The sequence below is a fragment of the Sarcophilus harrisii genome, chromosome 4, assembly GCF_902635505.1.
Source record: "Sarcophilus harrisii chromosome 4, mSarHar1.11, whole genome shotgun sequence".
In the NCBI taxonomy this organism is placed as follows: domain Eukaryota; kingdom Metazoa; phylum Chordata; class Mammalia; order Dasyuromorphia; family Dasyuridae; genus Sarcophilus; species Sarcophilus harrisii.
The window spans coordinates 204,082,333-204,106,122 of record NC_045429.1 but is presented as its reverse complement, the minus strand read 5'-3'; the positions used below and the strand labels follow the sequence as shown (position 1 = coordinate 204,106,122).

At 32.8% G+C, this 23,790-nt stretch overlaps 1 protein-coding gene across 6 annotated transcripts in view; it reads right to left on the bottom strand.

The window, feature by feature from the left end:
- PNISR (PNN interacting serine and arginine rich protein) overlaps positions 1–23,790 on the bottom strand; it is a 47,683-nt gene that overhangs the window by 5,707 nt on the left and 18,186 nt on the right. For 3 of the 6 annotated variants that reach the window (XM_031964489.1, XM_031964490.1, XM_031964491.1), the window contains exons 2-10: positions 20,980–21,059; positions 18,286–18,403; positions 12,343–12,531; positions 10,502–10,725; positions 8,543–8,711; positions 5,224–5,414; positions 2,784–2,921; positions 1,193–1,292; positions 379–432 (exon numbers count right to left, since the gene is read on the bottom strand). In XM_031964489.1, the coding sequence (XP_031820349.1) occupies positions 379–432; positions 1,193–1,292; positions 2,784–2,921; positions 5,224–5,414; positions 8,543–8,711; positions 10,502–10,725; positions 12,343–12,531; positions 18,286–18,373 (1,153 nt within the window). In that variant the 5' untranslated portion in view covers positions 18,374–18,403; positions 20,980–21,059. Of the gene's footprint in view, positions 1–378; positions 433–1,192; positions 1,293–2,783; positions 2,922–5,223; positions 5,415–8,542; positions 8,712–10,501; positions 12,086–12,342; positions 12,532–18,285; positions 18,404–20,979; positions 21,060–23,790 lie in introns of those variants that run through there. The other 3 variants (XM_031964492.1, XM_031964494.1, XM_031964493.1) reach the window with 3 other exon arrangements.

The following is a 23,790-nucleotide window of genomic DNA, read 5'->3' as shown; positions in this document are numbered from 1 at the left end:
AGTTTTGAACGTGACTATATATGCATATATATATACACTCACACATAAGATATATATGTGTATATATATATGCATATTTTGATGCCTTAATTACAACTTAAAATTAAACTAGGTCAACTTAGGAGCAATTAATACAAGGAACTCTTCTCTATTACAATTTGCTCCTATTTATGATATCCAATTGTTAATATTCTTTTAAAAGTGTCAATTTATGCTCTAAAAATTAAAAACAGCAGCCAAAAGAAAAATAAACGTTTTAGGTTATTATAAATCCTAAAACCTACTTTTTATAACAATTTCAAAATAGAATATGTAGAAAAGGCAAGATAAGTGTGATTTCCCCATTAAGCCCCCTCTCAAAAATTTGGAAATACTTACCAAGTCCAGTGAGGGAAGCCAGTGCACTGGACTGTGCCAGCTGTTTTGCAGGAGCTTTGTATCACATCAACAACAGGAACAACATGTTAACACAAATAGCCACGATTTCATAGTCATGAGATTCTATGGTATTGTTAAATCTACTACTATTGCTGCTTTTTGGGGAGAGAAGAAACATTAAAAACATAACATTCATTTAAAACTAGTTTGAGTAGGTCTGGCTTTGAAACTTTAAAATTTAAATGTGAACTACATTGAGTTATACAAAAGGGAAGGGTCTCAATGATAAATAGTCATAGCTCTTTTTCGATGTTCTGTCCTTTAAATTTTTCCAAATTTAAATTTAAAAATGCTCAAAAATAGAGAGGAAGATTAACTGTTATATGGCTATAATAATTTATAAACAGTGAAAACAAAGCACTGATGTACAATTCATCTCATCAATTCAATACAAACTAGCATTAGTAACATGTCTACATCAGTACCATTATAGCTAAACAAAACAAAAAAAACAAACAAACAAACAAACAAAAAAAAGGTTACGTGAAAGAAACTGAATGACTGAAATTTTCCACAATACACTACACAGGACAACATTATATGATTGCTAATTTGTGCTATAATATTTCAGATGAGACCAAAATATTTAAGGGATTTGTTTTATGTATAAAGAGTGGCTAAAAATTTAAACTCTCAAAAAAAGAAAAAATAAAATCAACCAAAAAAAAAAAAAAAAAAAAAAAACCATGCAAGAATAGAATATCGAAACATAGGATAGTAAAAACAACAAACAAAAACAATACCCCACATATACCTTTTGTTGCTTTCCGGTGTGCATCTTTGGCCACATAATAAATTTCTTCATCCGTGACATCCAACAGAATTTCTGTCAGTAGCATTTTTGTCAACAACATCTGCAGGAAAAATGTTTAGACAGTATGAAATTTATTGATTGGTTTTACTAATATTGTCACTCAACTTAAAATTAAAACATATACATTAAATTAACTTCCAAAAGTTAGATCAGTCAAAATTGAAAAAAAATAATTTCCAAACATGTTTTTATTCAAACAATATCACACCCAAGAAATTCAACTGCATAAATTTATGTTTTAACATATTTAAATAAAGTATTAGATCTTTGCTTCTGAACGTTAAAATTCTAGAACTCAAATTTTATCACAACAAATGGCACAACTTGGCTTTTTAATTAATAAAATGTCATGAAGAAAGTGGCATCTCTTTTAAAAAATTCAGCATTAGACATGCATTTAAACTTAGGCAATTGCTCTATGTACCCAGAAATTCTCCAAAGTACACAACTACAATCCCTTTCTATTTGTACTATCAGATTCTCTGTAAGCATTTAATAACGTACATTAGTCAACAGTTTTTCAACTAATGTCAGTTTACATACAGACTAATCAGAGAATCCAAAGAACTTATGAACAGAGACTTTTCCTCATTCTCAGGTTATACTATTCCTTTCCTTCTTAAGAACAGAGACTCAAAAATAAACATATTTTCTTCTGACTGTAGCAGAATAATTAAAGTAGAAATCTTTAAGGATATGGTATAGAGTAGTGGAAAGAACAGTGGAACATTCAAAAGACCTGAGGTTGTATTTCTAATCCTGTCACTAAATAGTTATGAGCACATCCCTTAAATTCCCTGGGTGTCTTTTAATATAATAAGCAGTTTGGTCTTTTCCATGAATAAGTCTATGCATACTGGAAATATTGAAGTGCTAAATACTATCATACAGCACAGCTAAAAGGTGATAAAACTAACAATTTTTTCCTGTTAGAGGCAACTAGGTGCTGCAGTAGAGAAAGCTGGGTCTCGAGGCTGGAAGAACCAAATTCAAATCCTTCCTCAGATACTTCCTGGATGTGTGATCTTGGACAAGTCACTTTTCCTATTTGCCTCAGTTTCAACACCTGCAAAATGAGGATAATAGTAGCACTTACCTTACAAGGTTGTTGAAAGAATCAAATGAGATATTTAATAAAGGTGTATTTCCTCCCTTCCTACTGTTTTATTATTTTTATTGTACATAGTATTTAATGAAGTTTATGTTATGTGATTTGGACAGCAAAAATATATATAGGGAAGCTAGATGGTGTAGTGGAGAGAGCACTTGGTCCTGGAGTCAACAGGACTCAAGTTCAAATCTAGCCACAGTCACTTAATACTTACTAGCTGTGTGACTCTGGGCAAGTCACTTAGCCCCAATTGCCTTGCCAAAAAACAAACCAAAGAAATATGTCTAATTTTAAATCATTTTATATTAGTAGTTAGTAGACACCAACCTTAGAAATAATATCTGGACAAGCAACAATAGCAACTATATTCTTATAAATAAAATCCCAAGCAAATGGAAAAGAAAAACATTTTGTCTGTACCATCTGATATTCCTTCTCTTCTTCTGTCATCTCTGGTTCACTTTGTTCTTCTTGAGGAACTGGAGATGGGCTTCTAGTAATTTTTCCACTGCTTGCTGCTTCAACATTTTCAACATCATCGTCATCCTCATCACTATCCTATAAAATGAATAGTGCATATATGCTTTATTAATTTATAATGCAAAATCACCTACTTATAAATCATCAAACTCAGAAAATCTCAAAGCAAGTCAAACATAAAAATAAAAAGCAAAACTGAACTCGAAAAATATACTGTGCAATGTGCATTAATTTGCACTGTGCAATTTTAAGTCTGTATTAAATGGGAAAAAAATTAAAATGGAAAGAAAGCAAATTGAAAAACAGTACTGTTATTTACTCATTTGTTTATTACTTTTTGCTCAGTCAGTAAATTTCCATAGAACATTTTTCTATTTTAAAGATGAATTAAGAAAACATCACACACAGTGGACTATCCAGTCACTTGCCATCATTTCTTTTTAAAGTTATACATCATAGATTCTAAAATGATTGCCTTGACCAATATGGGATCTTTGGATTGTTGCTATTCATCTTTCATTCTTGAAGAGTAACAATGATATCTAGAGGTTACTATCTTGATTTAAGGGAATTGTCTAAATGAGGACTAACCCTGTGCAGAATCATCATCCTTACTCCCTCCTCCAACATCATCTTGCCTTGGACATTATGGGATCTTTGGATAGATGCAAGGGGACAACCACATTCAAAACCTAAAAAATTTTTTTTTTTAAAGTTTATAAGAATCATTTTAATTTTTTTCAGGAGATCACTTGCAAATGGATAAGAAGTGTATTAATTCTCAGACAGATCAACTGCTACCAATAATAAAGTCCATTACCAGAGTAGCCTCAAATTTTTATGACAGGATCCAGACACTAAAAAGTTTCTCTGAGTTTGTTACTACTTCAACTTTTATCTACAACATTTTTTTAAGTGGAACGAAGGGCAATTGATTATATGCAAAGACTTTTAAAAGTACAATATATTAGCAGAAATATCTCATTCTAAATATCACACATGACAGACACATTTTTTAAGTAATATGAGATGACTTATTTTCACTGCTTATATACTACCATATTTCAAGGATATATAATGATCAACTTCAATTAAAATTGCAATTCTTCTATTCACAGAAGAGAATATTCATGCCAAATTTCTTGTGACAAGGTTCTTTAAAGTTATCTAACCTAGTACTTTGATACAACATTTAAATGATCCACATTTCAAAGCCCTTCCAGGTTAAAAGGAGTTTAATGATCTCTCGGGATAGCTTTTGAATACTTGAGTTCTCAACAATACAATTAGGCACAGGTGAAGGATTTTAATGGAAAAATGGTGCTTGAATACATGGATAGAATTATATATACAAATGTCACAATGAAACAGTTATATTTACAAGTTAAAGATGCTTTTAGAAGATAAAATTCATTTCCATATTCCTTCTTTCTTTCTTTTTTTTTTTTTTTTTTTTTTTTGGCATTTTCCAGTCCTTTTAAAGAACTAGCTACTGCTTCTTCATGCTCTGTTTATAATTCTATTAGGATATGCTTATTAGACATTTCCAACATCCCAATTAAGCGATCTTTTTGAAATGAAGTGTCCTTTTTCTTTTATCCTTTTCAAAATTCCAAAATCGAATAAATCAACGTGTATTGAAACAGCTATTTATTTTATTAGGCACCATGTTGGATACAGAACAATGAAATAAGCTTCTGAAGAGTGATGACATTGCCCTACTCCTCCCCCTACTCACACCACCTTCCCATAAGAAGCAGCAATCCTCCAGACTCAAGAGAACAAGCTCCAATCAATAATCACTCAATTTTGGTACTCTGTTCTAAAGACGAATTATCCTGATTACTGAGTCAGTAAGTGAAAACTCATCTTCATTACACTTAGCTAGTCCCAAACCATGCCTCACATTTCAGCTGGACATTCTTCAGATAGAAAGTCATTCATCAGAATTTACCCCTTTCTCACTTTCCCCCTGCTAGCACTGGGAAAAGAAATGAAATTAATGGTATCGGGGGGGGGGAGAGAGACAAATAGGCCTTCCCCCAGCTATATTTAAAATCCCTATGATGTTCCCTGACCAAAAATCCCTCACCTAGCCATTATTCCACTACAGGTACTCTATCCCTTCCCATTATATCTCTCCCTTTCACTTCAGTTTCTCTACGTATAGGAAAATTTAAGATTGAGGGCAAGGAAACTTTTGAATGTTCATCTTCAATGCCTACTATATGACAATTAATAAATGTTCGATTATTTATTCATCATTCTGATATATACTAAGAAATTTCACTAATTGACCAGTTTTTAAAATGTATTAAAATATATACATGAAACAAAATTTTTATGGGTACTGGAGTTGAGAAACTATTCCTTTACTTACAAATTTACTTCTCTGAGGCAAACGAGGACCATCCCCTCCTTCAGCTTCTTCAGTTGACTTCTTTTCTTTTTTGGATAATTGTGAACGCTGCTGTTCCATTCTCTCTTTTTCCAATTTCTTTTGTTTTTCACGTTCCATCTTTTCAAGACCTTCACGAATCCAAGCTGGAAGAGTTCTGCGTTTTACTGCATCTGTATCACAAGGGAAAATTTTTACAATTCTATCAATTGAAATAAAATCAAAATTTCTGAACTCACTTTTGTGGTTGATTTCCCTCCCTTCTTTATATACCTCTACCTCTCCTCAACAATCCCCCAGAAAAAACAAAACAACAAAACCAAATAAAACAAAACAAAAAACCAATTAAAGATACAGATTTTTATTGTACTGAAATTCTTGTTTATAATCTTCATTAAGACAGAACAAAAACACTAATAAAGAAAAAGCCTCATAGGACATTTTATATTTTTCCTAAAATGACATATTTTATTTTAATTAGATAATAATTTTAAGTTAAGAACAGATTCAGTAGCTATTCATGGAGAAATTTACGAGACTATAAGCTCCAATAGGGCAAGGATGGTGTTTTACCTAAATTCCTTAGATGTCTCAGGGCCTAATACAAAATTTGTACATATCAAATACTTAATAATTGCCTATGGAATTCCAATACTCAAGTCAATAAAGGCAAAAAATTACATGCCTCAACTATAATATAAATGAAAACATCATTTAAATACATCAGCACTCTGATCAATAATGACTTTAAAGGACTAATGGTAAGTATGCTTCCTGCCTCTTTGAAGAAATGTGGCAAACTGCAAGTACAAAAGGAGACAGTTTCAAACAAATACCAATGAGTTAATTTCTTTTGTTTGGTTATACTTATTTGGTTCAATTACTGGGGAGGGAGGAGCTTAATCACTGGAAAACGACAGTGATGTAAAAAGGGGGCATCAAGAAACACTTAAAAACAAAATAAATGAATGCATGGGTCATATAATAAAGTTAACATTTTAAAGATGAATAGTCCTCAAATGTCTACTCAGATTAAAAGCAGACTAATTTTTAGTACCATTAAATATCACTTTTTTTAGCTTCCCAAATGCAAACTATTTGAAAAGTTAGGTTGCTAAAATTAATTCAATATAAAGATTTGTTACCTGTCAACAGTAGACAATATCGGTTATAAGCTTTAAGTTATTTTTTCAGTTATTTGTATGATAAATACCCAACCATCAGCAACATATTAAGATGTTTTATGAATGTTTTACATTAGAACTTGATCATAATGAAGCTAGCCTAGAATTTTTAAGGATTTGTTTCATTTAAATTATTTTAGCTTTAAAATAGAATATTGTCAACTTTATTACTTTTTGCTTCTTCATTTCCTAGTATATGATGCATGCTAAAATCATTCAACCAAGATGCCAGGCATTAGGGATACTTAAGGGGGAAAAAAAAGAAAAGAAAACAGGCCTTGCCCTCAAGGAGCTTAAAGTCTATTGAGGGAAACATGTATAAATGCAATTAAAGTACAAAATATCTGTTAATTAAATACAAAAGTTGGGGTAAAGGCATTTATAGCTGGAGGTGGTTGAAGAGAAACTTCAAGTAAAAATTGGTATTTGAATTTATCTTTGAGGGACCCTAGGAATTATATGATGTGATTTTCAACAGATCACATTACAACATTATATATATATATATATATATATATATATATAATAGCTATATTCTAGACATGGGGTCAGACTACAAAGGTGCAGACACAGAAGATGGAAAGATGGAAAATCATACCATAAGCCCAGTGTCTGGAGTCAGACTAAGAAGGGTTTTAAAAGAAAAGAGGACAGTAAACATTCTATTCTATAGGCCTCTGGATAATGGTACCTACTGGAGGCTTTCTTTGTAGGAAATGACACAACTAAGTGTGTTCTTTAGGAATATCAAGCTGACATCTGTGTAAAATATGAGTTAGATATGGGAGAGACTTGAGGTAAAGAAATTAATTACAAGGCTAATTCAATAATCAAGAAAAAAAAATTGATAAGAACCTGGAATAGGGTAGTGACTGTGTGAATATAAAGGAAACAGAATGAATGACAGCAACTGAATGAATATGTATAGTAAGAAAAAGTAAAGATCTGGGAAGATGACTCTAAAGTTCTAAACCTAGACCTCTAGCAAAGTGATTCTTTCTCAAGAAGTTAGGATAAAGGTAGGTTGGGGTAAGCAGGGGAAATAGCAAATTCTATTTTAGACATGTTGAGTTTGAGATGCTTAAGAACTTAATTATTTTATATATATATATATATATATATATATATATATATATATATATATACTTAAGGTTTAGTTATCTCTATGTAAATGTGTATGTGTGCGCAGACAATTGAGGGACAAGACACAATGAAGTTTGCAAATAAGACTAAGAAGGAAGAATCAGGCAAGAAAGAAGCAAAATAAACAAGAGAGTGCAAGACCTAGAAAATTCAAATAGAAGAGGGTGGTCAGTGGTGTTCAAATGCTGTATAATTTCTGAAGGATAAAGAGTAATAAAGGATGATTTGGCAAATTAAGAGATCAATGGTAAAGTTGGAGAATAGTTTCAGTTGAGTGATAAGGCTAAGAGGAGAGGAAGAAGAGACAATAGAGATTAACTTTCTAGGAGTCTGGGAATTAAGAGGATATGGAAGATAGGAGAGGGGGAACAGAAGGGAAAAGGGAGGGAGGGGAGAGAGAGATGAGAGAGAGAGAAAGACAGAGAGAAAAAGAGAGAAGGGAAAGAGAAGGAGGAAGGGAGAAAGGATACAAGGGAAAAAAGAGTAAAGATTAATGAGACAGTGTTGATGAAAAGCATTACCTTTGGAGAAGTTAAGGGAAGATAAATGGTTTTGAGACATAAGACAATGGTTAATAAGGACAGGGCAAAGACCTTGATTTTACTGGTATAGCAAACTCCATGAATGAGGAAAATTTTTACTAATGAAAAACAGTTCTTTATTTTATGAGAGGTTGAGTGACTTGTCCAGGGTTACATAACCAATTAACTTTCAGAGGAAAGACTTGAGCCTAGGTGCTTCCTAGTTCTGAGGCCAGTTTTCTATCTGTAATGCCATGCTGTCACTAAAGAACTAGAGAAAAAGGGGGGGTGGGGGAGGAGAGGAGAAAGAAGGAGGAAGTAAAAGCAAAGCTTAAAAATAAAAATTAGCCAAAACTTTTATATGATATCCATAGCAAAACTCAACAGAACTCATACTTTGCACGAGGAGGAAATCAGGCTGATTATAGTGCACTAAATAAAGTTAATATCTACCAATTTGTGGAGGTTCCTGCTTCACAGGTAATGCTATGGGTGAACGCTGGCGATCCCTGAATGATGGCCTCTCTCTTCGACTCTGGGGAGGTGCTGGAGGTCCTGGTGGTCCTGGTTGCCAATAAGGAGGATGAAATCCACCTTGTGGTGGACCAAAAGCAGCCCCATGCTGAAAGAGTATTGCAGTTTATTTTTCTTCACATTAATACTATACATTCTCTGGGACACACACGTGTTATGAACTGGGACAGTAGAAATCCATGCGTGCAGCAAATCCATGAATTCCAAGGTACTAGTGTCCACCGATTTTTCTGTAGCCTCTAGAGACTAAGCTTGCTTTTCTTAAAAAAGGTAAGAAGTGTTCTGCCCGTCTAACTGCAAAGAGCCTTTACAATATAAACTAATACACTATTTTTCTCATAAAATGTCAGGAAAGGAATATATGACTCTTTCCCATGTTGTGAGAGATGATTTTGAAACCATTCGGATGCTAAACATTTTCTACCATCAATTAATTAAAGACCTATTCATTTTAAAGAATAAACAGACAAAATCTCTTCATAATAGTTTTCTCTTGCTGGTGAAGTTAAATAGTTCACAGTCAGTCAAGGGATTTATGTTTAGAATCATCACGACCACTAAAGACTTAGAGCTGGTCAGGACCTTTGAGATCACTTAATCTAACTTGTTCAATTTATGGATGAGGGAAATGAGGTCCTGAGAGGCTAAGTGACTTGCCAAAGACCACACAAGTAATAAGTAGCAGAGTAAGGATTTGAACCCCAGATTCCCTGATACTAAATTTGGTACTCTATAGTTTGTGCTACCTATGCTCCCCATGTCTCATTTACACATGTCTCTTGTTACACGATGCTTGCTCTGTGATTTAATGAGAAAGGCAAGATCAATGGAGAAAAAAACTTCTTAACATATCAAGTACTTCTCATATGCATATTTACTGTGGTCATTAGGCTGCTAAGCTGGGTGATTATGCAGCTCTGTTTTACAAAGCATAGAACTGTACAGAATAAATGTGACTAAATGTTCAGGTACTCTACTCTTAACGAAACAATGTTACAACTGGATACCAATTTGGAACATATAACTGACAAATGCTTACTGTCAATCAAACAGTCTCATTTATAATTAAATATCTAATTCAGCTTGTGAATTTTTACAATTTCTCTCTAAAATTTAAAATATTAATTGCCCCACTTATAAATTTAACTTTTTCTAAATTAGTTATCTTGAAATGACACCTAACACTAAAATTTAAAAGTAAATCCAAATAAAGTGGAGGGAAAAATAAAGAAAATCCCAACAGATTAATATTACTACCCTCCATAGAGTTCTATGTCCCTGGTTATGAATTGGATGCTACAAAGGATATTTACAATTTAATATCATGTCATAACAAGATGGGAAAAAAAAAACACCACAATGATGACTCTAGAAAAGCTGTTGCAATCCTATGTAACACTATGAATGCATTTAGGAAGATGATCTATGTTCTTCATGTATGCTATGCATGTCTTAAGTATATAATCTATTTTAAATAAATAAGGTATTCAACTACTGTGCATTTATTCTAAACTTTATTTAATACTTAATATGCCACTCTTAAAATATAAATTTAAGACAAAACATCAAGTAGTTATTGTACTTTTAACATTTTTTCCAATTTCTCAAAGTTTTATTCTATGAAGGGCCTTTTGCATCATTAAAATGTTAACTTAGGAAATCAAATACCTTCTGAAAAGAAATTTCTAATGCTTTAATAATGAAAAGTAACACTATTCATAAAAAAAAACAAAACAAAACAAAACAAAAAAAAAAAACAGTGCTTATCTGTACAGGACTGAAAAGTGAAACACACATCTTAGGTATTCTTGATGGGATACTTCCAAAGAATGGATTATGTTCACATCTACTATATTAAAGTAACAAAATATCTTTCACCTGATAGTCAAACTGGTTCACTGGCCCCACTGCAAAATTATCGGGTGGTCCACCAAAGTTGTGATTGTTCTGGTTAAATATATGCCTGTTGTCGGGGGCAAATTCCCCACTGTCCTGACTGTTGCTGTCTTCAGAAGGAGGAACAATGTCCATTGGGCCTGGTGTTGGTGGCATCCATGGCTGATCTGGAGGGGGGTGTGGGGGTTGGTGATGCATTCCCCATTCTATTTAGGATTTAGGCATAAAAACATTCAAAAGGGCGTTATAAAAATATCAACAAATGTTATTTTTTTTAAAGATCTCAAGAAAGTAAAATTTTTAGTAAAGAATCAGAGCTCTTTATGAAGACACTTTATGACTTCTTGGTCAATTTTTTAATATATTACAAACATACATACGTATGTATGAATATATGTGCATACACATCTACATATAGATGTATATGCACGTAAAAAAGGAGTTAACCTTGTTAAAATACATCCAAAATAAAATATCTTAAAGATTCAAGATAAATTTATTCTCTAGGCCTTAATACATAATCTGAATGGATAATAACTTCATCCATTGCAATGCTTGACTTATACAAATGAAAATCAAATGCCTGTCTAAACATTCTCTTGAATGGAATGAAGAAATCTGAAACAAATTTTTGTGCTGAATTTTCTAGTCACTTTTTTTTTTCAGCAACAGCACCATGAAAAATATCATAAATTTGTATAAATTTTTCCATGAAAATCATTTATCCTCACAACATCCCTGTGAGGTAGGGGGCAGAAGGGACAAATATCCTTAATTTACTTATGGAAAAATTGAGGCACACAGTTACCTGTCAAGAATCACAAAGGAAACCACTGTTAGAATTTGGGGTTTTGAGGGTAGGGAAGTAACAGCTGCATCATTTAAAAAGTTTAGACTTGAAGCTAAAACATTTTTAAACCTGGGAAGAAAGTGATAGGGATTCAATGCTACAATTAAATAAAAACAAACTGAAACCACCATATGGCATCAGAGACTGGGGTGTTTATATATTTATAAGGCTATTTTATGGGAGTGGGGGGGGGGGGGGGGGAAAAAAAACGTCCTATAAGGCATGCAGTCTTTTAAGTAAAAAGCTTGTTCACCTAATGTAAAAAGGCCAAACGATTTGATCCTTATCAGAATTGAATCTGGGAGATTTATTCTGTATTAATGAAAATCACTAAAGGAAATAACTATGCAGACCACTAAAATCAAAACGGTGAACTGTTATCAAGCAATTCAAATCACATAAATAATTTAACAACTACCAAGAAGTAAAAAAATAAAATAAAACAAAACAGATAAACAAAGCATGGAAGGATATCACTATCTGAAAAGAGGGAAGAAAATGGTGTATGGATAATAAGGGCAATAATATAATTGACAAAGCAAATTTCTTTTATGGTCATCACAGTGACACCATTTTTCTTTAACTAGAGGCTGGACATGTTTTGCTCTGCCAGTGCTGCTTCTGAAAAGGCCAGAGGTTGAAACAGAGAGGGCACTAAGTGCTCTCTTCCCTAGATGCCAAGTGAGGTTTCCACAGTGTTCCCAGCCCCTGTCAGCCTAGGAATGAAGAACCAAGAAAAGAATCAAATTCTGAATGGCACATACTAATAAGCAGGCTGAGTACAGAATAATTTCAACCATAAAACGATTAGGCCAAATCAAATTGAAATGAATTCTTTTAAAGGAAACATTCATTTTCAAGAAGTCATAAAATAAGTTAATTAAAAATCATTTCAATCCTACTTTCATATTTTAAAAATAAAAATCTAACACTAAATTACATGGAAAATTCCCATTTTATAAAAAGAACAAACCTGGTTGCCACATTCGGTTAAAATTTGTATCCCCTTGAAAATTCCCATGGTTGTTTGGACCAGACTCTATTCCTGACATGTCTTGTCCATTTGGCATTATTCCTGGAGGCTGCTCCACCACACTTTGCTGTCCTGAGGCTTCTCGCTGAGCAATCCATGCTTGAGCTAATGCAGCCCAATCAATCTGACCTAAAAATTAACAGAATAATTTTAAGATTCTAGGGATAATGTGGGCATATCATATCTCCACTACTACCTATATCCATTTTGTTAAAAGAAAGTATCAGAATATCAGAAATATATAAAAAGTTTCCCTATATTAAATTGAAAGTACTTATGTTTTTATGTAATCTTATTAGTTTATCTTTTTTTCCTAATCCTATTTCATATGGCAATTTCCCTGTTATCAATGAATGTTATCATTACCCTTCTGATACAAAACATTTACTTGAACTTGAACTTGAAACTTGAAAAATATTTTGTTTCTTTTCCTTACTCTCATATTAAGATAGCAGATCTTGTGAGTTCTTTCTCTAAAAAAATTTATTGACTCCTTGGCTATCTCTACTAACTTCTGCTGCTTCCATTCATCCTCCATATCATTACCCAAAATATGCTACTCATGTGTCAATTCCCCTGATTCTTCATATTCCCTGCATTTCTGGTACAAAGAGGTTAGCGTCATTTAATAAGTTACTTGCTCATCTTTGCTTTCTGTTCATAGGCTTGCTAATGTCAGACCCTCATCTAAAAGTTTTCTAATCTCTTCTCCAATAATCAAAGTTTAGTCACTTTCCATTAGAGGCCTGATTAAAAATCTTTCTTGGTCTAAAGTGGAGGGAAAGGGGGAATGATGATCTTTTTTCTGCCAAGAACTATTCGGATATTTATATCATTCCCAGGCCATACAAAATCATTACCTTAACAAAACTCAAGCAGTAGGACATTGTTGTACCTAGCTTTCAGCTGATCATCATCTGCAATTGCCTTAGCAAATAATTTCATGAGTCTTATATGTCCCACAGCCCAGACATTTCTGCCCTTCCCCCATCCCCAACCCATCTCCAGTCTAAAGGCTGTGTCTAAAAGCAAAAGAAAAAAAAATAGATTTTTCTTTTGAATTTGGAGCTAGAAATTTTCTAGAAACTTATTGCTGCTTCTTCAAACTAACATCACTTTCTTTTCTCTTTGGCGTCACTGCAATATTATATTAGTAAGTTAGCATTTATATAGCACTTTAAGATTTGCAAAGAGCTGTTTATCTCATTTAATTCTCAACAACTTTGTAAGGTACGCGCTATTATCTCCATTTCATAGAAGAGAAAATTAAGGCTGAGAGAGGTTAAGTGACTCCCCAGAATAACAGATCTCTTAAATGTCTAAAGCAGAATTTGAACTCAAGATTTTCGTGATAAAAGTCACTTGGATCAAGTACAGAAGTGTCTGATGAAGAACAGGGAGCAGAGACAGGTAGCAACTGAAAAGTCTATCACAATACCTGGTTACAAATCTAGTGAGGACTGAAGCAGGGATCTAAGTATGAGTTTAAATTTGAATTCTGGGAAAGGAACAAAAACAGAAGCTGGAAGGCACTATGTGGTTTTGTGGGGACCCATCTCTAGAGTGGGGTCTTGAACCCACCAGCATTTAGCTCAGCCTGAAACTTAAAAGTAGAATAATCTGGGCAAGGAGAGAAAACCAAGGGACAGTTGCAATTCTGTTACTCTGAACTTTCAGAGTCTTCCAGCTAGATGACCCAATCCTACCCAGACCCAAACCAACGCAACAGCCTATAATACTCAAACCAAAATGGCAATAATCAAACAGTTTTGAACATAAATGAAAGCTTCTCAGTCCATCCCCAGTCTGATATGTTCATGAGATCCCTGAAGAACACAGTGTTTAATAATCAGAATAAACATCAGCAAGATCCAAGGGAAGATAAAACAGCTAAACAATGGGATATTGTTTCCAGAAGTATGCAGAGATTAACTGTAACATAACATTCCAATTTATAAAATCAAATGAAATGAGTAAACACTCCCCACATAAAAAACTATTATGTGACTGAGACACCAAAAGAGAATCCAGAAGAGAATGATTTGGGCACAATTTCAACTAGAATTCTTGAAAGAAATGAAACAGGGTGGGTTGCTTCTTGTTTTGTTTTTTTCCCAGTTCAAAATGATTTTTACAAATGAAGATATTAAAAGGAAAAAAATCTGAAAAAAAAAAATGTGAGGTATGAAAGAAAGAGAATTGCTGGCTTAGCACAAGATTATTACTATCATTATTATCAACAATAATATAATAATTAGCATTTACATATAATGCTTTAAAGCTTGTAAATTTCTTTTAAAAAAATTTTAGGGGTGATATGAAAATAGAGAGAAAGTAGATGCAAGCACTAGATGGTAAATATTAATGAATAAAACTCCTAATTCCAAATTAATTCTACTAACCATCATTTTAGCACTTTCTGACTTACTCAAGATTATTCCTTTTTAAGAAGTTTACATTTCCTCTATCACACTGAAACAAAATTTCTTTACAAACAAAATATTATCTCATTTTATCCTCACAACAACCTGAGATTTAGAGGTGCTTTTATTTATAATTCTATTTTACACCTTAGGTAACTGAATCTGACAGAAGTTAAATTTATCCAAGAAACAGACTTTGTAAAAATTAAAATTACCTCTCCCCACAAAAAAAGACCCCAAAACCCAAGAAATATTAAAGCAAAGTCTGGGGAGAAAAAATTTTTAAATATATTACAGTATCCCATAATAAAAATAACTGATGTAGAAAAGTGATCAAGGTAAAAAATATTTAAGAAGCAATCATTAGATTACCTCAAAGCCATTACTCTAAATTGTAAAAAAAAAAAAAAAAAAAAAAAAAAAAAAAAAAAAAAGAGAGAGAGAGAGAAAGAGAGAGAGAGAGAGAGAGAGAGAAAGAAAAAGAAAAGAAAAGGTACCTGTATTGGTAGAGGAAGTTCCTCACTGAGATCTCCTTATATAATAAAATTATAGGTCTTAGTCCCCATTCTTATTTCCCTAAAAGACTAGAAGTTCAATAATCTAATGAAATGTTATACCTATCTCTGCACCTCGCTAAAAATTCTGCTCAGGATAGACAAGTGCTTATTATGTTTGTTTATTAATAAATATAATATTTTTTTGTTTAAAAAATAGCTATGCCACTTTCAATACTTCCTTACTTTAATTGAAGGCAGCTTAGTAAATATTGAGATGATGTTATTTACAGTTCCAGGGCACAATTTCATTTATAATTCACATGTGGCTACATTTTCAAATTATCCCTTTTTATTTATTAAAATTGCTATGAAAATTAATAATATTTCTATTCAAACTAAAATGCCTTGAAAAGAAAACTTCATTTCTATCATGTTTTGTACTAGAGGCAATCCAAAAATATGCCTTTAAAATTCTTATTCGATTACATTCCAATACTGATGTTTAAGAAATTAAGTAAATTGAAAAATACATAGAACAAAATTCCAATGAACCAAACTCCAACTAACCAGAATTCTTAAAATGTAATTCCCTAAACTCTTTTTGAGAACAGTCAAAAGGAGAGAAAGGATTGGGGGGGTGGGGTAAAGTAGGATGGAATGGTGAGGAAAAGATGTAGTCTCTCCATGTCCCCAAATATCATACAACAACAAAAACAATAACATTAAAGATTAATTTGAAAGGGAAAAAAATAATAGGAGAGCTTAATTCTCTACATTTTTTTTCTGCTTCCAGTGTATTGTACAAAAAAAAAAAATTAATCTTTATAACAATGATCATCTTAAGACACTTCATGGTCTCTAAGTAAAAGAAAAATCATGTTCAATATATTCTTAATTTACAAGGACAGGAAAATAAACTAATATACTATAGTATAAATGTTTCCAAATTAAAAACATTGGTACAAAAATCAAATCTTCAATTACAACTATCCATATATCTCCTAGAACTTTATGCAAAAATCAAATTAGTTAACTTACTGTTTTAATGACAATTCATTAAATATAATATTTATTTATTCAATAAATGAATATATTTCAAAAAAATAAATCAACTTATAGAGAGAATTTCTATTCTGGATCAAATTCTCATCAATAAGAAACTATGTGTCAGTGTAGAATTAAAAATATTTTAAGTCACCTTAGAATCTGTGATAGACATGGTAAGGGAAGCTGGGCAAAGTTAGATACATTACACAATTTAGGGGGGAAAATTATAGAAATAATGAGTAAGATCCCATGGATTAAAATTCTAACGGAGAAAAAGTCACTGTACAAGATGCCAAGACATGTCTGAAATAGAATCTGATCCAAAGAATCATGGTGTTTTTCAAGGAATTTACACTTTAAGGACTATAGCAACCAGGTTTGTTCTAAATTAAAATAAAATTTTCAAATTAAAAATAATTACAATAAGGTAGAAAAGAGACTAACGGGGATATAAAAAGAACTCATCAAAACAAAACCGTATTATGGTCTTATAATAACCAATATCAGGAACATAAATGCTCAAAATAAGCTGGGGCCAGAAAGAAAAACCTAAGAATATTAAAAAAAAAAAAAAAAAAAAAAAAAAGTTTATGTTTCTGGATGTGTGGTTTTTTCAAGCTATATTGGGTAAAAAAGAAAAAATAAATAAAGGATTGGATTACTGCTCAAGGTAGATGACACAATGATAATGAGAGGATAGAGCCTCAACTATTTTGTTTTTAGTTTCTATGACTTAGAGAATGATCTTTGAACAAAAAAGGAATAAAATTGGCTAAAAGAGAATCTAAACCCAAGGTAAATAAGAAGGTAGTAAGGGAATACAATGTGACTCGAATTCAAGTCCCTGATATATACACTAACTACATTCTTGGGTACAGAAAGTGCGATCAAATATGATAGTTGAAGCACTATCATCATCTATGGAAGACCATAAAGAATATGAGAAGCACTACAATGGAGGAAAAGGGCAAATATCCTGCATTTCAAAACAGGTAACTAACTATTGGCTGAAAACTTATAATAAGCTTCACTTTGATTCCAGGCAAAATTCTAGAATATATTGTCAAAAGGCTGATGAGAGAACATCTAGAAAAGGAAGGGGTGATCAGAAAGAACCAAAACAGGAACATCAAAATCAGGTCATTCTAGACTTATTTTCTCTTTTAGTCAAATTAATAGGCTGGTAGATTAGAGGAATTCACAAATACAATTCATCTAGATTTTAGTAAAGTATCTAACAGTTCATGGTATAGAAAAAAAAGAGATAAGGACTAGATGTAGTACATATACATTCAGAAATGGCTGAATGAGTCACTATAGTGGCCTAGGCAGTTCAAATCTGACCTCAGACATTTAACACTTCCTAGCTGTGTGACCCTGGGCAAGTCACTTAACCCCAATTGCCTCAGCACGGGGTAAAAAAAAAGATGCAGAGGTTTAAACGGTCTATAAGCTCAATGCAAGTCAAGGATGTGACATGTCAACAAAAAAAAAATGCTAATGTAAGCTTTAAGCTGTATTATGGAGACAAAGGATCTAGGACTATTACGTTAGTCAGATCACATATCTGATTAACACATTTTAGGAAGGAAAGAGCTAAAGCCAACGAGCAACCAAAGAGCAATAAAGGTGAAAAAGGACTCAAGATCATACATAAGAGGATATATGCTTAAAGAACTTGGAGTGTTTAGGCTGGAAAATAAGAATTTAAAGGGGATGTTAGTTTAAATTTTTAAGTATCTTGAATGACTGTCACATGAAAGCAGAAACAAATCTTAAGAACACAAAAATCACCAGCCTATTTATGTGTTAGGCTATGCTTTATCAAAAATTATTATAATGAAAAGTAATAATAAAATTCAGATGGGCATTTCCCTCCCTCCCACCATCTTTTAAAAATAAAGTTTCTTCCTTACTTGGATCCTGCTGGTGCTGAAATGACTGCATCCACTGTTGTTGATTCAAAGGCCACTGTTGCCAAGGTTGTCCTCCTTGGTCCCACATTTTTACTTTATAAATTATGTTTTCTATCTTCTACAAATTAAATACAAAAGCAATAGTCATTTAATTTCAAATAGAAATAAATTGAGCTTAACACATCTAGAATTATTACATAATACATTTATGTGATCAGAGTTCTAAAATTCTGGTCAACAGGTTGCCAGAGGCAACTGGAATTTTCAAGCAAAAAGGCAGAAAAGGAAATGTTCATGCTAATTTTCTACTATAGTTTTAATAATTAATAACCTTACAGAGAGAGAGAAAAAGAGAGGAAGAAAAAGAGAAAAGAGGGAGGAGAGGGGAGAAGAAAAAGGAGAGAGAAAGAGAAGAGACAAGTAGGTTGAATCTAATTCAATATGCTATCTTGAATATCTTCTAAGAATAAAATCACTTTTAACATTCACAACAAATATTGTTTTGAAATTGTTTTCATCTCAAGGCTTTCCTAAGTTTAATAAATTCAACTTTCTACATCATTCTTCTAAAATTTCTTCCATTCACTTACTCCTTCACATTACAATAGATTCCAAAAGCAAAGGCAGAGGTGAAACAGAAGTAGTTACCCCAGAGAAGTAAGCTTCTTGCTCATACAGATGAAACTGGTACTACCAGCATAGAACTTTTTTTTCCCCTTTCTCTGGAACAGTATCAGAACACTTATTTGCAACAAAATTCCTGATCCCCAAAGCCGAGAAAGATTGTGCCAAAGAATGTATTTCATATTAATTTATTTTTATCTATCATTAGTGACTAAAATGTCTGTTTTGTAGGTTAACACAATGATGCACTCTACTAGCAGACCCTAGCAACAGTAGGCATTAAGTAATGACCACATTTTTTTTTAAACAGGCCAGTAACTTCATTGTTACAGCAAACCTGAGATGAAGAATTTTTTTTCCTATTTAAAGCAAATCATCATTTACTTTGCAGTTTATAACCAACTGTTCAGTGCTCTAAGAGGCTGTGTAACTGAACCCAGGTCTTCCTAACTGTAAGGATAGTTCTCTTGATGCCATATTTCCTCTTTTATAGAAACCAATTTATTATGGTACCCCCAATCCCTAGACATCTTTTCTTTTTCATTTTTTACATTCTTACTTTTCTATTCTCTTCCTTTCTTCCCATCTACTTATTCCTTAGGTCTACTAGTAGTATCCATGGATATTCTTTAACTGACTAATTACATACCAAGCAAAGGAATAGGCATCTAAAGAGGTACTTTGGCTTATCCATGATCCCACCCCTATAGATTATTACTATTATATAACTTTGAGCAAATTACACATTCTTCCAACTAGTTTCAGTTTCATGTCTAAAATGGAAAAATAGTACCCATCATATACTGTGGTGTTCTTCTTTAAAATATAATGGTTCTCTCTGGGAGCAGGTTTCTCGGGGAGGTTTTCTGGAGGCAGCCTTAGTTTCAGTTAAAAGTAATAATCACTCCAAATGCAGCCAGGTGTTAAAAGTTCTGATCTTTTATTGCTTCCTCCAAAATGGCCTATCTCTCTGCTTGGTTCCAAGAGCTCCCTCTGAATGTCTCCAAATCCAAAGGTTTGTCCTTCAGCCTCCAGTCACCACAAAGATGGAAAATGGAATGGATCTGACTCCTCTAGCTCAACTCCAAATGTCTCCAGCCAGCACCAAGGTGAAAGTTGTAATGAATGTCTTACCTCCGAGAGAGGGCTTGTGGGCTTCTGTACATCCAGAGTGCTCCTCTCCGACTCTTGGCAATGTTCCAAATTAACTAAGTTGAAGCTCTAAGAGCTTCTATATATAAGATCTCCCAAAGGTTGACTCCTCCTCCTAGAGTCAGTTAAGGGAGGTGTGAATTCACAAAGTTACAAAGTTAATTTTGTGAATCTCCCATATTTGTGAACTTAAATGAGTACTTAAATACTTCTTGATTATATGAGCTCTCTAAAGGTGTGAACAACAAGCACTGTATCAATTCCATTGAGTTAACACTAGGATTCTAACATCTCCCTTGAGTTATCACCTTGTTTCAAGTTGAGTTAATACTAGGATTCCAACAGTATACTTGTTCTCATGCTCTCTCTCTCTCTCACATGCACACAAACGTACACATACACACACACACACAGAATTGTGGCTGTTGTTCAGTCTCGATGACCCCATTTGGAGTTTTCTTGGCAAAGATGTTGGAGTGGTTTACTATTTCCTTCTCCAGCTCTTTTTCCAAATGATGAAACTAAGGCAAATAAGATTTCAAGTGACTTGCCCAGAGTTATAGTGTCTGAGGCCAGATCTGAAATCAGGAGGATGAATCTTTCTGACTCCAGGCCCAGCACTCTAACCCAATATACCATTTAGTTGTGTGTGTGCGCGCACATACACAGATACAGATACACACACACACACACACACACACAGAGTAGTATAATTATATATGTAGTAAATATGAAGAAAATGAATAATATGTGTACTTTGCAAACCCATTAAGTGCTATAAAAATCTGAGCTACTTATTAGTAAAGGTAGAAATTTTGCTTACACCTGTAATTAAAAAGTAAAACTATTTTTCTTAACAATTTAGAAAAGTGAAAAGTAACATTTGGTACAAATACTAAGTCAGCTATTAATACTAACCTTAATGTTTGCCTCCCTGTTAAAACTCAGGCTGCTTCACAGACGCAGCTAAGGATCATAGCAGCAAGTTTATTTTCATCCTGAAATTAAAAACAAAACAAACAAAAAAACCCACTAGCAAACACTGTTTTTCCCATTATTCAAATAAATCTGATGAACATACTCTCCAAAAATTCTGATAAACAACTCAAGACTCTCAGATTGGCTAAAATGACAGGAAAAGATAACATTAAATGTTGGAAGGGATGTGAGAAAACTGGGACGTTAATGCATTGTTGTTGGAGTTGTGAAATGATCCAACCATTCTGAAGAGCAAGTGGAACTTGCCCAAAGGGCTTGCATACCCTTTGATCCAGCAATGTCATCACTGGGTCTGCATCCCAAAGAAATCATAAAGGAGGGAAAAGGATCCACATGTGCAAAAATGTTTGTAGCAGCTCTTTTTCTGGTGGCAAAGAATTAGAAAATGAATCAATATGCCCATTAATTGAGGAATGGCTGAATAAGTTATGGCAAATGAAAGTAACGGAATATTGTTTTACAAAAAATGATGAAAAAGCTGATTTTAGAAAGACCTGGAAAGAGTTATACAAACTGATGCTGAGTGAAACAAAGAGAAGCAAGAATACATTGTAGATGATAAGAGCAAGATTGTCTGATGATCAACTAAGAAAGACTTAGTTCTTCTCAGCAGTTCAGAGATTCATGGTAATCCCAATAAACTTTGGATAGAAAATACCATTTGCATCCAGACAAAGAACTTTGGAGACTGAATGTGATTCAACACATGCTTCACCAACATGATTCATAAGGAATTTTTTTTTTTTAATGAATGTACATATAACCAGAAAAAAAATTGCAATTTTTTACTTGAATTTTTGGAGGGTTGGGAAAAAGAAAAATATTTTTATCTGATAAGTAAGCACTGGATAAGTAAAAAGAATAAACCAAAATTGAAAAGGTAGAATTTCCCCACATTCTTGTAATTCAACTTAAGCATTACAATCAAAAACAAATTTATATAATTTAAGGAAGCATATTAAACAAGAAGCTGGAGCCAGCTCTTTCACTAAGTGCTTACATTTTCGGTGTGAGCATTTATGCATCTGAACTCAGCATATGTTACAAACTATTATTATTTTATTGATTAGCTAGATTTAAGACAATAAGAGAAAATAATAATTCAGATTAAATTTAAAAATATGTCCTGTTCAATATGGATCACAATATAATATTTTCACCTTGTTTGTTGTTTACTTGTTTTAAAAAAATTTTTTTTAAAACTTTTTGATCTGATTTTCCTTGTGCAGCTTGATAAATGTGGAAATATGTTTAGAAGAACTGCACATGTTGTGAGCTATGATGGATTGCTTGCTGTCTAGAAGAGGGAGATGGGAAAAGAGAGAAAAGTTTAGAACACAAAGTTTTATAAAGATGAATGTTGAAAACTATCTTTCCATATATTTTGAAAATAAAAAGCTATTGCAGCACCTAGATGGCAGAGTAGATAAAGCACCAACCCTGGAGTAAGAAGGACCTGAATTCAAATCAATCTCAGACACTTAACACTTCCTAGCTGTCTGACCCTGGGCAAGTCACTTAACCCCAATTGCCTCACACACACAAAAAGAGAAAATAAAAAGATATTATTTTTTTAAAGTATATACTGCCCAGTATACCAGACTTTCCCATTTAACTAGTAAAAATAATCTTCCCTTTCTCTTAGAATAAAACTGCCTTAATTTTTTATTTATATCACCAGCATTTAACAGAGTGCTTTTATATATTGTGCTTAATAAATACCTCATTCATTCATTCTATTGTTAACTAATTGCTAATAACTCAATTATGGTTCAGGTACAAAAGATCACAACACATTTTTCAGTAAACATTTTACTCAATCACATGGTAGTGTTAAGTACTATTTATTATGTTCTTCTCTGATACTTCTTACAACTTAAGTTTCTAAAACACAACTTAATGACTTCTTTAGTCAATGTTCCTTTTTTCCAGTTTTCCTTAATACTAATAAAATTGTAAGTGGAATTCATATTGGGATTTTAATTCTTAGGCACGAGTTTTCTGTAACTAGCTCCCATTCTCTTGAACTTTTACTCATTACTATAAAAATAACTCACATTAATATAGCACCTCATAGTTTTACAAAGTACTTTCCACCTGTGACATAAGTCGTACAAGTAGAGGATGTTCCAAAAAACCCTCAAACTTGAAATTGAATAAAAAAATTTTCAGGAAACACTATATGATCATCAACCTTATGGGTTTTTTCCCCTAATTTTATTTTTTTTCAATTAATAAAAAGTTATCTTCTTTTCCTCACCTCTCTCTGACATTGAAAAAGTGAAAAATAAAACTCTTGTAACAAATACTTGAGTCAAGCAAAACACATTTTCATTCTGATCATGTCCAAAAAAAGTCAATCTGCACTTAACTACCACTTCCCTATCAGGAAAAGCATCACGCATCATCATGGGTCATGTGGAGTCATAGTTGCTCAATGAATTAGATTAGTTTTTAAGTGGTACAAAGTTGCTTGTCTTTAAAATATTGTTACTATGTAACTGCTCTCCTGGTTCTTCTCACTTCACTCAAAATCTCTTCAAAAGGGTATTCCCAAGTTTTTCTGATATTGTCTACATCATTTTTATAGCATACAATAGTATGCCATTATATTCATATATCATAATTTGTTCAATCTTTCCCCAAATGATGAGCAACCCATTAGTTTCTAGTTTTGTGCTACCACAAAAAATTTTTGAAACATATATACATGTTTTAAAATTTACTTTA